Raw genomic sequence first — 12106 nt, 5'->3', positions numbered from 1 at the left:
AGATAGGAAGACAAGAAAGGTAAAGTGATGTTTAAATTTTACCTGCCTTGATTTTTAAGCTTGGAATCTTTCACTGACTAGTCATTGGTCACTAGGAAGTGGTTACATTAATTTGCTGGATCTAAGGAGGCAAACACCTTTGTACATAACCATGGACACAGTCCTGCCCATTTCCATTGCTTAGCACTGCACGTGCACTCCCTGGTTCACGGTTTTAGCAGCCCCCCAGTTTGGGGTGCATTCACCACCGTGTCTGCCCGTCTGTGCACATACACACGATTCTAAGCTTGATGCTCACGCTTGTAACACTGTATTTGTCCCACGGCCAGCCTCGCCTCTGAGAGCTCGGCGTTGTCAGTGTTGGAGATGTACAATGGAGCTTCCACCTGAGCCGTGCATTAGCGAGACACGCATGAGCACACCCAGCCTGCCGGGTCCCTTGGGACTCACACACATAATTAGCCCCTCTGCACCAAAGCCTTCATGGCCGTGTTTGCCACATGGTGAGTGTCACCCAGCGGGCCCGCGAACACGCGCACGCAGAAGCCCTCCCGTCCCCGTCACTGCATTTGCCATATGGTCAGGCTCACCTGCTGGGTCTGGGGCAAGGAGACAGACGGGCAACACTTGCACACATAATGAAACTCCCCACTGGGCTGCCTTAAGAAATTTAAAAAAAAAAAAAAAAATAGAAGTTGACATAAGTACCACATGACCAGACTCACCTGCTGAGTTTTGGGGCAGGGTGGGGCAGTCACACACACATGAATTTGCCATCTCTGCCTGTGCTGCGCTTCAGTACATGAGGCTGGAATCGGAGCAGGAGGATGTGCTCCCCAACCCTGGGGTGACAGAAACCTCTCTGCCCTCTGCGCCCCTGATCTATGTGGAAGGGGACGTGCACCTCCGTAACATTAGGACATTGGACACTAGGAAGAATTTCTTCACGGAAAGGGTGATTAGACACTGGAATGGGCTGCCCAGGGAGGTGGCAGAGTGACCATCCCAGGAGGCAAGACTAGACGTGGCACTGAGTACTATGGTTTAGTTGACATGGTGGCTGGAATGAAGTGATTCTGTGACTCTCTGGTAACGAGCCTCTCTCTCCTCCTGGGTGCCCTGTGAGCACCTCAGGGCCACCCCGACTCCCCGCGGGCGGGGCCACCCCGGCAGGGGCCTCCGGTACCCGGCACTGCCCCGTCCCCCGGGGCGCTGTGATGGTAATTGCCGAGGTGGCAGCAGCCACCGGGGAACGAATAACGAGCCTTCCCCTCCCCAGACCAGCAGTGCCGGTAAACAGCGGTCACGGGAGGCGAAGAGGGGCGGGCACGGCCGTGCGGGCGGGGAGTCGGCGCTGCGTGAGGGGCGGGCAGCCGGCGGTGTCCTCGTCACGCCCCGCCCTCCAGCACCGCGGCGGCCGCCGAGCTGGGCGAGGGCGGGAGCGGACATTGCTGCCCCGGCACGCTGTCCCTGGGAAGGCCGTCCCGGGGAAGACTGTCCCGGGGGCGGCTCTCCCCGGGCGGGCTCTGTCCCCGGGGGCGGCCGTCAGCCCGCGCCGCCATGGCGGGGGGGGCGCGGGGCTCCCCCGGGGGCGGTGACGCGCGTTGCCATGGCGACGGCCGGGCGGCGTGGGGGGGGGGTGGCGGGATGACAACAAATATGGCGGAGAGGAGCAGGACGGCAGAGACGGGTCAGTGCCAGCCGCAGTCGCCTGGGCGGGGGGAGAGGGGGAGCCTCCCTTCTCCAGGGGCTTCTGGCGGTAGAGGGGACCTGGCTCGCAACTGAGTGCGGAGACGGAGCCCTTCTCTCAGGGGAGAGGGAGGGGAGAGCCTCTGGCCGAGGGCACTGAGGTGACGAAGGGGCCGCCGCAGAGGCTCCTGCCCGGGGAGCTGTGGCGAAGGGCAAGGCCCCTTCCCATGGGGGGGTGAGGAGCGTCTTCCCGGGGAAGAGGTGGTCATGGGGAAAGCTCTTTCAAGCAGGGAGAGAGGGAAGAGCCCCCGGTGCTCCAGCCCTGCCTGAGGGGGACTGACCTGCTTGGGCTGGAAGGTGCGAGGGCCAGAGCCCGGCTCACCCGGCCGGCGCTGCGGGGCTGAGCCCTGGCTGGGCGGAGAATGATGGTGGGGCAGCCTGTACCCTGCTCCATCCTCCCGCACTCTGCTCCATCCTCCCGCACTCTGCTCCATCCTCCCGCGCAGGGGCGAAGGTGGCGGTGGCGAAGAGCAGAGCAAACTGGTGGTGCAGAGGAGATCCCCTCACACAAGAAACAACCGCCTGCTTTAATTAGGATGAAAAAAAAAAATTCGTCAAGACACAGGTCCGGAACTGAAAGTGCAGCACAAGGCTGATAGCTCGGGGGTTGACCTCCAGATGCTGCTTGACCTCTCCGGGAGGTGTAAAGTAGCCAGAGGCTGCGGAGGGGCAGCGACCAGCACCCCTGACAGCTCCCATGCCTTACTCTTGTTATTGAGGATTTCTTTAAGGAAAGTGGCAATACATTCCCGTTCGGAATGTATTAACAATGGCTTTAACAGTGTATGTGAAGATAAGTTTGTCTGTGACACTAAAGTTTTGTGTTTCCTAATAAATGATAAGGACCTTCTAGGTACGGGGGTCTTTCCTGTTCTAACAAAACACAGTTAAGGTCTTTTCCAACCCACATGAAAATAAAAGCCCCCAAAATATATTATGAAAATTAGAGATATTAACATTTGGAAGATGAAACAAAGATAACAGTTTTGCTGAATATTTAATATCCCACAGCACCACACATAAATGATCTGGGTTCCTGGACCAGAAGTTCATTTTCCCAGCCTGCTGTGTTAGCGGCTGTGCTGCTGCTTTTCAGCCTCAGAAGCGGCTCCAAATGAATATAGAACTGATTTGGGATTTTTGGGCCACTTAAGGTGAAAAAAGTGATAAGTATGTGAAATGCTGTTGTGTTCTGGGAAACAATACTACAGAGTCTACATCTAAGTGGTTTGGCCACGTGGTTCCTGAATTCCCTGTGTTCAGCCATGCTGTTTATGAACCCCTGAAACAACACTGTGAAGTTTATTGTACATTGAACTTGAGGCAAGTGATTATTTGCATCCTCTGTGTTGTGCAACACTACTAAACACAGCTGATCAGCTCTGCCTGAGCTGTGAATCGGGGAACAAATTTCCTAGTGGCCCTTTGACTGTGTCACCTTTGCTGCCTGTTACTGTTCCCTGTGCCCTTGTCATAACTTTAACGTGTAATGTAACTTTCATACTGTTTCCAGATTAACTTACTCTTACATTGTGTTCTCTGATGTATTATTTGAATCTGCAGCCTTACAATATTTTTATTTTTAACATTGCCCAGAACTTTTTCTACTTGTAACTGTTGCAGCTGACTAATGAGTGATTTTCTCGTAAATGTTGTGCTGAAATCATGTTTAGTTGCATGTCCTGATACATGGTCTGCTTAAGTTTTGCAATGTTCGTCCGGCCATTTTGCAAGTTTAATTTGAAGGTCCTTCTGTTTTGGAAAAACCAGACAAGGAATTAAAAATGTGAAGAACCACAAAGACATGAAAAAGACCCAAAACTTTCAGAGAAAGGGAAGCAAGCTTGTGATCTTGGCCCATTTTTAAGGAAGGACATGGAGAGTAGGCTGTGAGGAAAAAAAAAAAAGGTGGAGTGGTTTGGTTTTTTTCTGACTGTCAGCTGACAGTAAAGTGACAGGCAGATTCTTTCCTTGGGAAATCCCCCAAAGAACCTTTTTTATCCCCTTAGTGCCAGGTGACACTGACACTGTTACTGAGCACATAACAAAACTGGGGAATGTTCTTGTACTTGATGCTTCCTGACTGCTTAGTGTGTCTTCATCATATGCCAGATCTAGACCAGTCTTTAGGACATGAATCTAGCTCTGGAACCTGCATTTTGCACAAGTGCAAGAAGAATGAATCCACTACAGAAGGACTAAACCTTTTTCAAACCATATAAATCAATTTAGCCATCACCTTTTATAACACTGTTAGACTCAGCATTATTTTCTGTATCACAGTTAAAGCCAAGCTGTGTATTTCAAGTAAAATGGGACTGAATAGGGAAGGTAGATTATCTCACACCTGTCTACTACAGAGTTCATATTCTGCTGCTATCCTTGCTGGACTAGGCAGACATCTGGTGTAATCCATTAAAATAGTTTCTGTGTTCTGATATTTGATTAGAGTGCTGCAAATCAGCTCACTTTTCTCTGGATTAATCAATCATTTTCCCATTGTAATTGGCTCCATAGTCCTACCTGCTTTCTTGAAGCAGCTCCAATCAGCTTTTTTGCAGTAAACCCCGAATTTGTATGCTTTCCTGTTTGGGTTTCCAGGCTCTTCATGTCTCAAGCTGGGAATCCAACTTAGAAGCAACTTAAATCTTCAAAAATGCAAGAGAATGAGAGTCATTAAGTCTAGTTAGTTACTTTCAGGAGCTTCTTGGTTTTACTTCCAGTTGTTCTGCTTAGCTGACCTTGGTGTCTTAAACCTTTGGAAGATACAGGACACAGCAAGAAATCCAGTTTGGTTAAGTTTCTTCAAAACCAGTTCAGTATTAATTTTCCAGTTCTGTAGAGAACAGGACATTATTAGCTTCACTAAGGAAGCTTTAGGATTAGGTCAAAGTGAGTACAGAATGTACAGAATACCTGTATTTGCAAAATTTTTTGACCCATGAACCAGATGAAAGTATTTTAAAAATTAGAATTTCACTGATTATCTCATTCTCCCCAGATTTCTGTTCTAGGCATCTGAATTACCTTCAGAGGACTTGTTTCTAGAGGCCTGAATGATCAAAGGGTGCAGGTTATCTCTGAGTTCTGTAATAGTTTTCTGTCTGAGGCAACTGCATATTAGTCTGGATTGACAGTTCTAATATGTGTTATTCCACAGTTGGTAGTCATTTTGTGGATATTAGTATTTCTGATATTTCACTGAGTCATCATCGCTGAAATCATAGTGAAAGCAAGAAAAGGCATTTACTCACAGTACTGGACAGGACATAAATATATGTTTTTAGACCAAAGATCCTTGTTATTGGAATAAACAGGTTTCCAGCTGAATGTGTAGTTTTTTTATGTTTATTTACATGTCATGATGGGTACCTTGCAGAGTGATGTGAAGTCACATTTCACATTAGGAATGGTTAGAATTTTCAAAGTGTTCACAGCTGGGCTGTGACCTGGCTCAGGGAGGAAAGCTGCAAACCAATGCTGAATGCTGAAGCCCCACTCAAAGCTTGGGTAGTAATTAGTGTATCTAAAACACTTAGTGCTGAGATCATTATTTCAGAGATCTGCAAGTGATGAGGCTGAGAGAGCAGCTGTGTAAGTTCTGCAGTGTTTTCTAATGGATTTTAATATGACAGTGCTGAGCTGGACCATTTTAAAGACAGTTTTTGATTCTTTTGAAAAAGAATTTCTTATTCTTTTAAAAATATTTAATCACATATGATCTGAAAACATTCTAGTATCAAGAACATACTGCTTTCTTTTAGGGTAGCCTTAATTGTTAAATAAAAAGCTGAACTAAATAAGAACCTAATTTGTTTGTCTTTATAGGCTTTTTTGATAACTGGAACTTCTGATTCACTGGATTTATCACAAGGAAATTAAAAATAGGAGAAACCAGCTAATTACTTGAACAATATTATTTAATCTTGGTCTTTAAAATAACACTGTAGATCAGTGTTACTTCTGATCCTCCAGGGCAACCTAATTTCTTCAACTGAATTGTCCTAATTTCTGAATTTTCAAGTGTGTATAAACAATAGAGCTTATTCTGTAATAGGCATAGTTGAATTCCAGTGTTTGGGAGAAGACATTGCAGTCCTCATGCTGAAAGGGATCTGCCCACTGTCTCCTCCTATCAACATGAGGAGGTTTCCAGCATCAGTGGAAAACTCTGTGGGGACTGGGCCCAGCCTTGCAGATTTTCATACACCAGAAAGAGCTGTTTGCAGTTGTTTATAAAGTGCTGCAGGATGGATTTGTAAACAAATCTAAAATGTCTTTTGTTCAACAAAGACATTTGGCATTACCAATAGCATCAGTACATTTCAGTCTGAGCAGTTGGAAGTCCAGGGGACATTAGAGAAAGGTTTGTTAGTAAATTTGAGGCAGTTTGTAAGACCATGAACTACTTCAGTTTTCAGTGCTTACGTTGAAATATTTGTTCAAGTTCTATATAGAAATAAACTCTCCTTGCTGCAGAAAAATATTATAATAATCATTAGACTCTCTTGCCAGTAGGCTGATATTCAACTAATTTCCAACTTTTTTCAGTTATCTGGTAGAAACAATCCCCACTAGAAAAATCCGTCGGAGAAGAGCTGCTAATATATTTTTGGTACTTAGAGCTTTGATCATATTTCTATTATATAATTTACCATATAAGGAGACCTGAGAAATACTAATGAAGGCTTAATACAGCCAGAAGATATAATTTCTGAAAAAGAAAGAAACAGGAGTGTGTTGGGTGTTCCAGCTGCCATTTCTGAATGGTTTACCATTTCCCAGCCATATTTCAAACAGTTTTTTCTTTGACGAATAATCAAAGCTTTGAAAAGTTACTTACCTCAAGCCTCCCAACGTTTTTTCTTTCAGTGAAGTTCAAAGCACCCTATTAATTATTAGCACTTGTGAGAGGAGGTTTTTGAATTTGTAAAAAGTAAAGTGAGACATATTGAGAATTTTAATAGGTTTTATACTGAAATTTGTAAAACAAGTTTCTGGAGGTTTCTTTAGTGTGGCTGTCACTGTTTTTAGTAGGCAGAAGTCTCATGCAAAAACCAGATTAACCTCAGAATGCATTTATATGGCCTATATGGCATTTTCGGGTTTGGAACTTGAGCTTTATAGATTTAATGCTCAGCTTCCCGTGTTACAATGGAATCAGCTTGATCTCCACATGGGGCCACTAACAGGACTGGGACACTTGGATCTGCAGCATCCATCTGGGACACCTCACACAGGAGCTGTCAGCTTCCACAGAAGAAATGGACAACTTGTCTACACTGGGAAGTTTTCCTTCCTCCTGTCCCTCTTTCCTCCAGCAACACCTGTTTAGGGACAGAAGTCACAGAGGGAAATGACTATAGTAATTGTTACCTTTTTTGTCTAGTTTTTTTTTTTTTTTTAATAAAGCCCTGAGGTACCCTGGTAACAGAAAGCAGCAACCCCCAGATGTACAAGCTGCTGGAGGCTGTGGAGAGGAGTTTGCTACAAGTATTTCCTGATGTCACAGATCCAGCTGTGCTGCTTCTGTTCCCAGCGGTGCTGCTGGATCCAGCTCCAGCAGACCCAGCTGGGTGTGCACATGGTGCTCCATCACTCTTGTTTCTGGAGGATTGATTGTGCTGCCCTTTTCCAGAGCAATGTGATTCTACAGAAACCAGCTTAGATTTCTCAAGTAATCCCCCAGAGTACTTGGCATGCAGAGCCTTGATGCACAATTGCCATGTTTAGATTGCATTGTACCTGAGATAATAAGTTCTTCTAGGCTCAAGCTGTGTCTGCAATTAATCTGTAAGAGAGGTAAACCAATTTACAATTAATTGAGAGTTGGTTATAGGCACACATCAATGTGTCCCATATCCCAGCTTCCTTGTGACATTGTCCCCACAATTCATTTGCTTAACTTTGCCACAGAGGCCAAGGCTGTGACTTAAGAAGTGCTGTATTTGTAAACCTTAGATTTTTACATATGTTTTTTGAAGTAATTTTATGATTTGTATGATAACATGGTTTGGAAAACTGCTCTACCAAAATAATAGTAGTAATGACTTCGATTTCATTTTGTCACAGGCTCTAAAATGCAGGATGTGAACTTTAGTATTAAATACAGGGCTCTCCTCCTGCAAATGTTTGGCATTGAATTTGATGTATATATGTGTATAGTAAAGGATTTTTGTGATTGCTTCTATTTTAGGATAAGTATGTATTAAGGGTACAGATTAAAACTTACACATTCTGATACATGTTTTCTAATATGTGTATGTGTCCTTGTTCTCTCAGTATGGTGAACTGTCTGATTTCAGAATTTCATTGCAGCAACAATCAAGCAAAGAAAAGGGGGTGGGAGGAGAAAGAAGTTGTCTTAAATTATTATTATTAGATTAATAACCTCTCTATTTCATTTACTTACTAATTCCTAGAGCTATTTACTTAGCAGTGGATCTCACACTCAGGAGTGAAGACTGGCAAGATTTTCCTTTTACATTTTGTTTCATAAGCACCCTGAAAGATGTGTTGAATTTCAGTCTCCACAAAAGCAAGTGGAACATCAGTTCCCGTGAATCACCAGAGCAGAGCAGCAGGAATCCATTCCAGAGAGAGCCCCTTTGGATTCATTGCAGGTCTGCTGATATGTTTTCATCTGCAATAAGCAGCAGAGTTACTGTGTGATTTCAGTAAACTTCAGTGCTGGGTAACCTGTCAAGCGACTGTCACGCTTTCCTGCATTTCGAATGCAGACGAGGTGGTATCATGCATTTGATTAGTGAAAAATTCCTCAAATAACCTATACAAATCCAAAGGCAGCAGCATTATTTCATGGGAACTGTCCATGTGAAATAGGATTGTGAGATAAACTTGCCTCTGTACTACTTACCTACACCCAAAGTCTGTGGTACTCCGGAATAACAGATGTTTTGTAACTGGGCACAACACCAGTTTGTCTACTGGGTTTTTTTATTTCTGAGCAGTACAAATGAGCAGTAATTTGGTCTCAGAGCTTTCTCTATGTAAGCCTTCTTGAAGGTGCAGTTTTGGCTTGTGTTCTGAATATTTGAAATACTTTGTATGCATTTCATATTCCCATAAATATTGTATCAACTTAGTATTTGCTTAGTTAAAAAACTGCTGAATATGCTGTATTAGTTAGTAGTGTTCTCTGTACTTCAATTCCTGTTGTTACATTGCTGATGCAAGAGAGTTAATAGATCAAGTTTGGCTTTGCTGGCATTTTTTATGTTAGAAAACAGAAATTCTGAAACAATATTTAAATTTTTTCTCTACAGGACCTAAACTTTGTGAATAAAATAAAACACTGCAATGATCTAATTATTTGATATGAAATACTAGATTATGTTAAAACTTTCTTAAATAAAGGGTAAATTCAGCAGTGTGAGTGGGCAGTGCTTGGGTAAAAGAAATTCTGAGTGGTTTAAAATACTGCTTTCCGGAATGGACTGTTTTGAAAAGTAGGGGGAAAGATGCTATAAAAGGATTTTTTTTCAATGAGTAATTATAATTATGGCAGAAATTAATAGTGTAATTGATTTCAGCAACCTTGGGGAACAAATTATTCCAGAAGTAGTACTAGAATCCCCAAATTATTTTAAATATGTAGCAGTCAAGAAGAGTCTAACTCAGAAGTGAAGAAACTGATTGTGTCTCAAACTACTGTTGGCTTAAATTGACTGGCAGAAGACATCCCTTCCTCTAAACAACAGCTAAATAGGGAGGAAGAGCCAAGGAAAACCACAAGTTTAACCCAAAGATGCCTGAATTATGGTATGTAATGCACAGGGTGGAAATTGTCCATAAACTGAGGGTGCCCAGTTTTCAGTTCCCACACTCCCAACAAGAGCCCAAGCAGCTGCAGCAGCACGGAACTACCTCTCTTCCAATTACTTGTGAAACACAAGGTCTTGAGGAGAAGATGGTGCTATGCAAAGCTGCTGATGTGTTTCCCCACAGGATTTTGTGCTCCCTTGGATCTCTCATGGAAGGCCTACTTTTCCATGGATATAAATTCATTACCCCCATAAGGCTGAGTCAGGAGTTGAGGTCTCCTCAACACTGGACTTAGTGATCATCAAATATTGGTTTTTAATTTGGACAGCTGCATCCACAAGAAATTTACAGCAGGAACATTTTAGATATCAAAAAATCAAAATACATGAGAACACCTTTTTTCCAGTTTTGTGGGTAATATGAGCTTTTGCCCTTACCAGATATTTCCTCCATTGCAGTTCCAAAGCCTGCACTTCCCTGCCTGCTTTGACTCGGTATTTTTTGCAGGTCACGTGCACTCCTTGTCTTTGGGAAATCAGTTGTGTACTGTTGCTATGGAGGAGAATTTCCCCAGCTGAAGTTCTGTAGTACCACACAACACATCTGCTTTAACTCTCCCGTTCTTTTCCTGCCTCAGAATCTGTAGACACAGAATTTCCCCTTGCATGGTAGGAACACCCCCAGAAAACACCCCCAAAAAACTCACCCTTCAACTGGTGTTTCAGCATCTCTTCTCATTCACATTCAGACCTAATTCTCTGAGCCCTTTCTTATTTCCCAGGAAGGGTGGACTTGCTGATAAACTTACTTTTTTGCAGATGCAATTCTGAGGACTAATTGAGCTCAGTAGCTTTTTTCTCTTCTAGCTGGGGATGCATGTTATGTACCATATTTTTGTTTACAGTTTATATGTTTTATGCTTTTGTTTGATCTGTTTTGTATTTAAAGTATTGCTGCTATAGCAACTGTTGCATCATGTGATATCTTTGATATTATCAAGATGCCAAATACTTGTTAAAGAATAAATCAGTATATCAGATGAAATTCACTGATTCTTACAATGTTTTAAAATAAATATCTTAGCAGTTAAAGCATTTGGTACTACTGGTTTTTTCAGTATTTTTTTTTTCATTTCTGGTAAGTATTTTAGTGGATAGGTTAGAGATTATAAGTACAGTAAAAGACTAATGGATTTTCTTTTCTTGCTTACTGAGTTCAAAGCATTAAATACTTGGTTATTTTAATTAGAAAAATTGTTCATACCTTCTTGGACATTTTGGGTTTCACTAAAGTGATACAAAAAATTCCATTGCCATTTGCCTCTGACAAGAAAGGTATATCCTTGGAGACAGCCCACATTGAGATAATAAGTAAATAATCTTGAAGTAAAGCTTGGAGTCTTGAAGTTATGCTTTTAGCTTAAAGATTGGAAACAAATGAAGATGAAACAAATACAAGTCCACAAAAGTTGACTGTTTTTTCTTCTCCTGCAAACTCATAAGAAAAAAACAGCCACTAGAAGTGAGAAGTCACACTGTGCAGAGCAGTACCTGTCTGCCAGGTATCTTCAGTGTTCTTCACTAGATTTTGGACAGGAGTGTGATTGACCTTGGATTGAGAGCTGTATCTCTCTCTGGATCTCATCCTTTTGAATGGACTGGGCACTGGAGATTTCTCACCATCTTTTCACACTTGACCAACCAGTAGGTCAAGTCAGCTGATGATTTAGTTTTAGGCTAAGCACCTTATGAACCTTTTTGTTCCTACTTACCTTTGAGCATCTGGGCAAAGTGCTCTTTGTGGTACCACTGAGCCTTCTGCAGGGACCCCATGTGACATCTTTAGTGATCATTTTCCTTTGACATGTTTGCATGTAAGAGCAAGACTTTTTCCACTCTCAGCTTTGACAGAGACATCTCTGCCCCACCTTCTGCTAGAGTAAAGCAGTTTGGGTACATATATCTAAAGAAATATGAGATATTTAGATCTACTTATGCCTTCTAACCTGAAATAAAAAGTTAATGGTACACTAGCTACAGAATATTGTTAGGAAGGGTGAGAGAATATGTTGTCTGGTAGCCTCTGTAGAAAGAGAAACTTCTGCAATAAAAGTAAAAATCTGAACAATAAATTACGTTTCCTTCCTATTATGCAAACAACCACAAGCTTTTTCAAGTCCATTGCAGTAAACTTGCAGTTTAATTCTCCTGAGTACTTTCAGAACCTTTGCAAAGCTTAGAATTTACCTGATAATCTCTGCTAAACTAGAGATCATCTTTATTTTGCTTGTTTTCTTGAGTATGAATATCATTTCACAGTTTGGAGACAGACCTGACAAGCAGTCTGCTGGTCAAACCACAGCAGAAAAGTAATTAAGAGAGAATTACTTTAAAGATGCTTTATCTCAAGTTTGGTTTCTAAACAACAACACGAAGTTACTATTTTTGGAGCTAGACCAAGCTATAGGAGAATGTCTCGTGATAATCAACATTTTCCTTGTTCTGCTGGACCTCTGAAATAGGTGATGGTAACAGAACGGGCACAGTACCCAAATGTGAGGCAGCAGGTGTGG

General features: G+C 42.7%; 1 protein-coding gene across 1 annotated transcript in view; it reads left to right on the top strand.

The window, feature by feature from the left end:
* The first annotated feature begins 1629 nt into the window (after nucleotides 1–1629).
* The window catches only part of LOC116790940 (BEN domain-containing protein 5-like), a 910541-nt gene continuing 900064 nt past the window's right edge, over nucleotides 1630–12106 (top strand). Inside the window, exon 1 of the mRNA XM_032696479.1 lies at nucleotides 1630–1690. Coding sequence (XP_032552370.1) covers nucleotides 1648–1690 — 43 coding nt within the window. The 5' untranslated portion in view covers nucleotides 1630–1647. The remainder of the gene's footprint in view (nucleotides 1691–12106) is intronic.

The sequence above is a fragment of the Chiroxiphia lanceolata genome, chromosome 9, assembly GCF_009829145.1.
Source record: "Chiroxiphia lanceolata isolate bChiLan1 chromosome 9, bChiLan1.pri, whole genome shotgun sequence".
NCBI lineage: Eukaryota > Metazoa > Chordata > Aves > Passeriformes > Pipridae > Chiroxiphia > Chiroxiphia lanceolata.
Note: the sequence above shows the minus strand (reverse complement) of the source record. Positions and strands in the feature narration are given on the sequence as shown.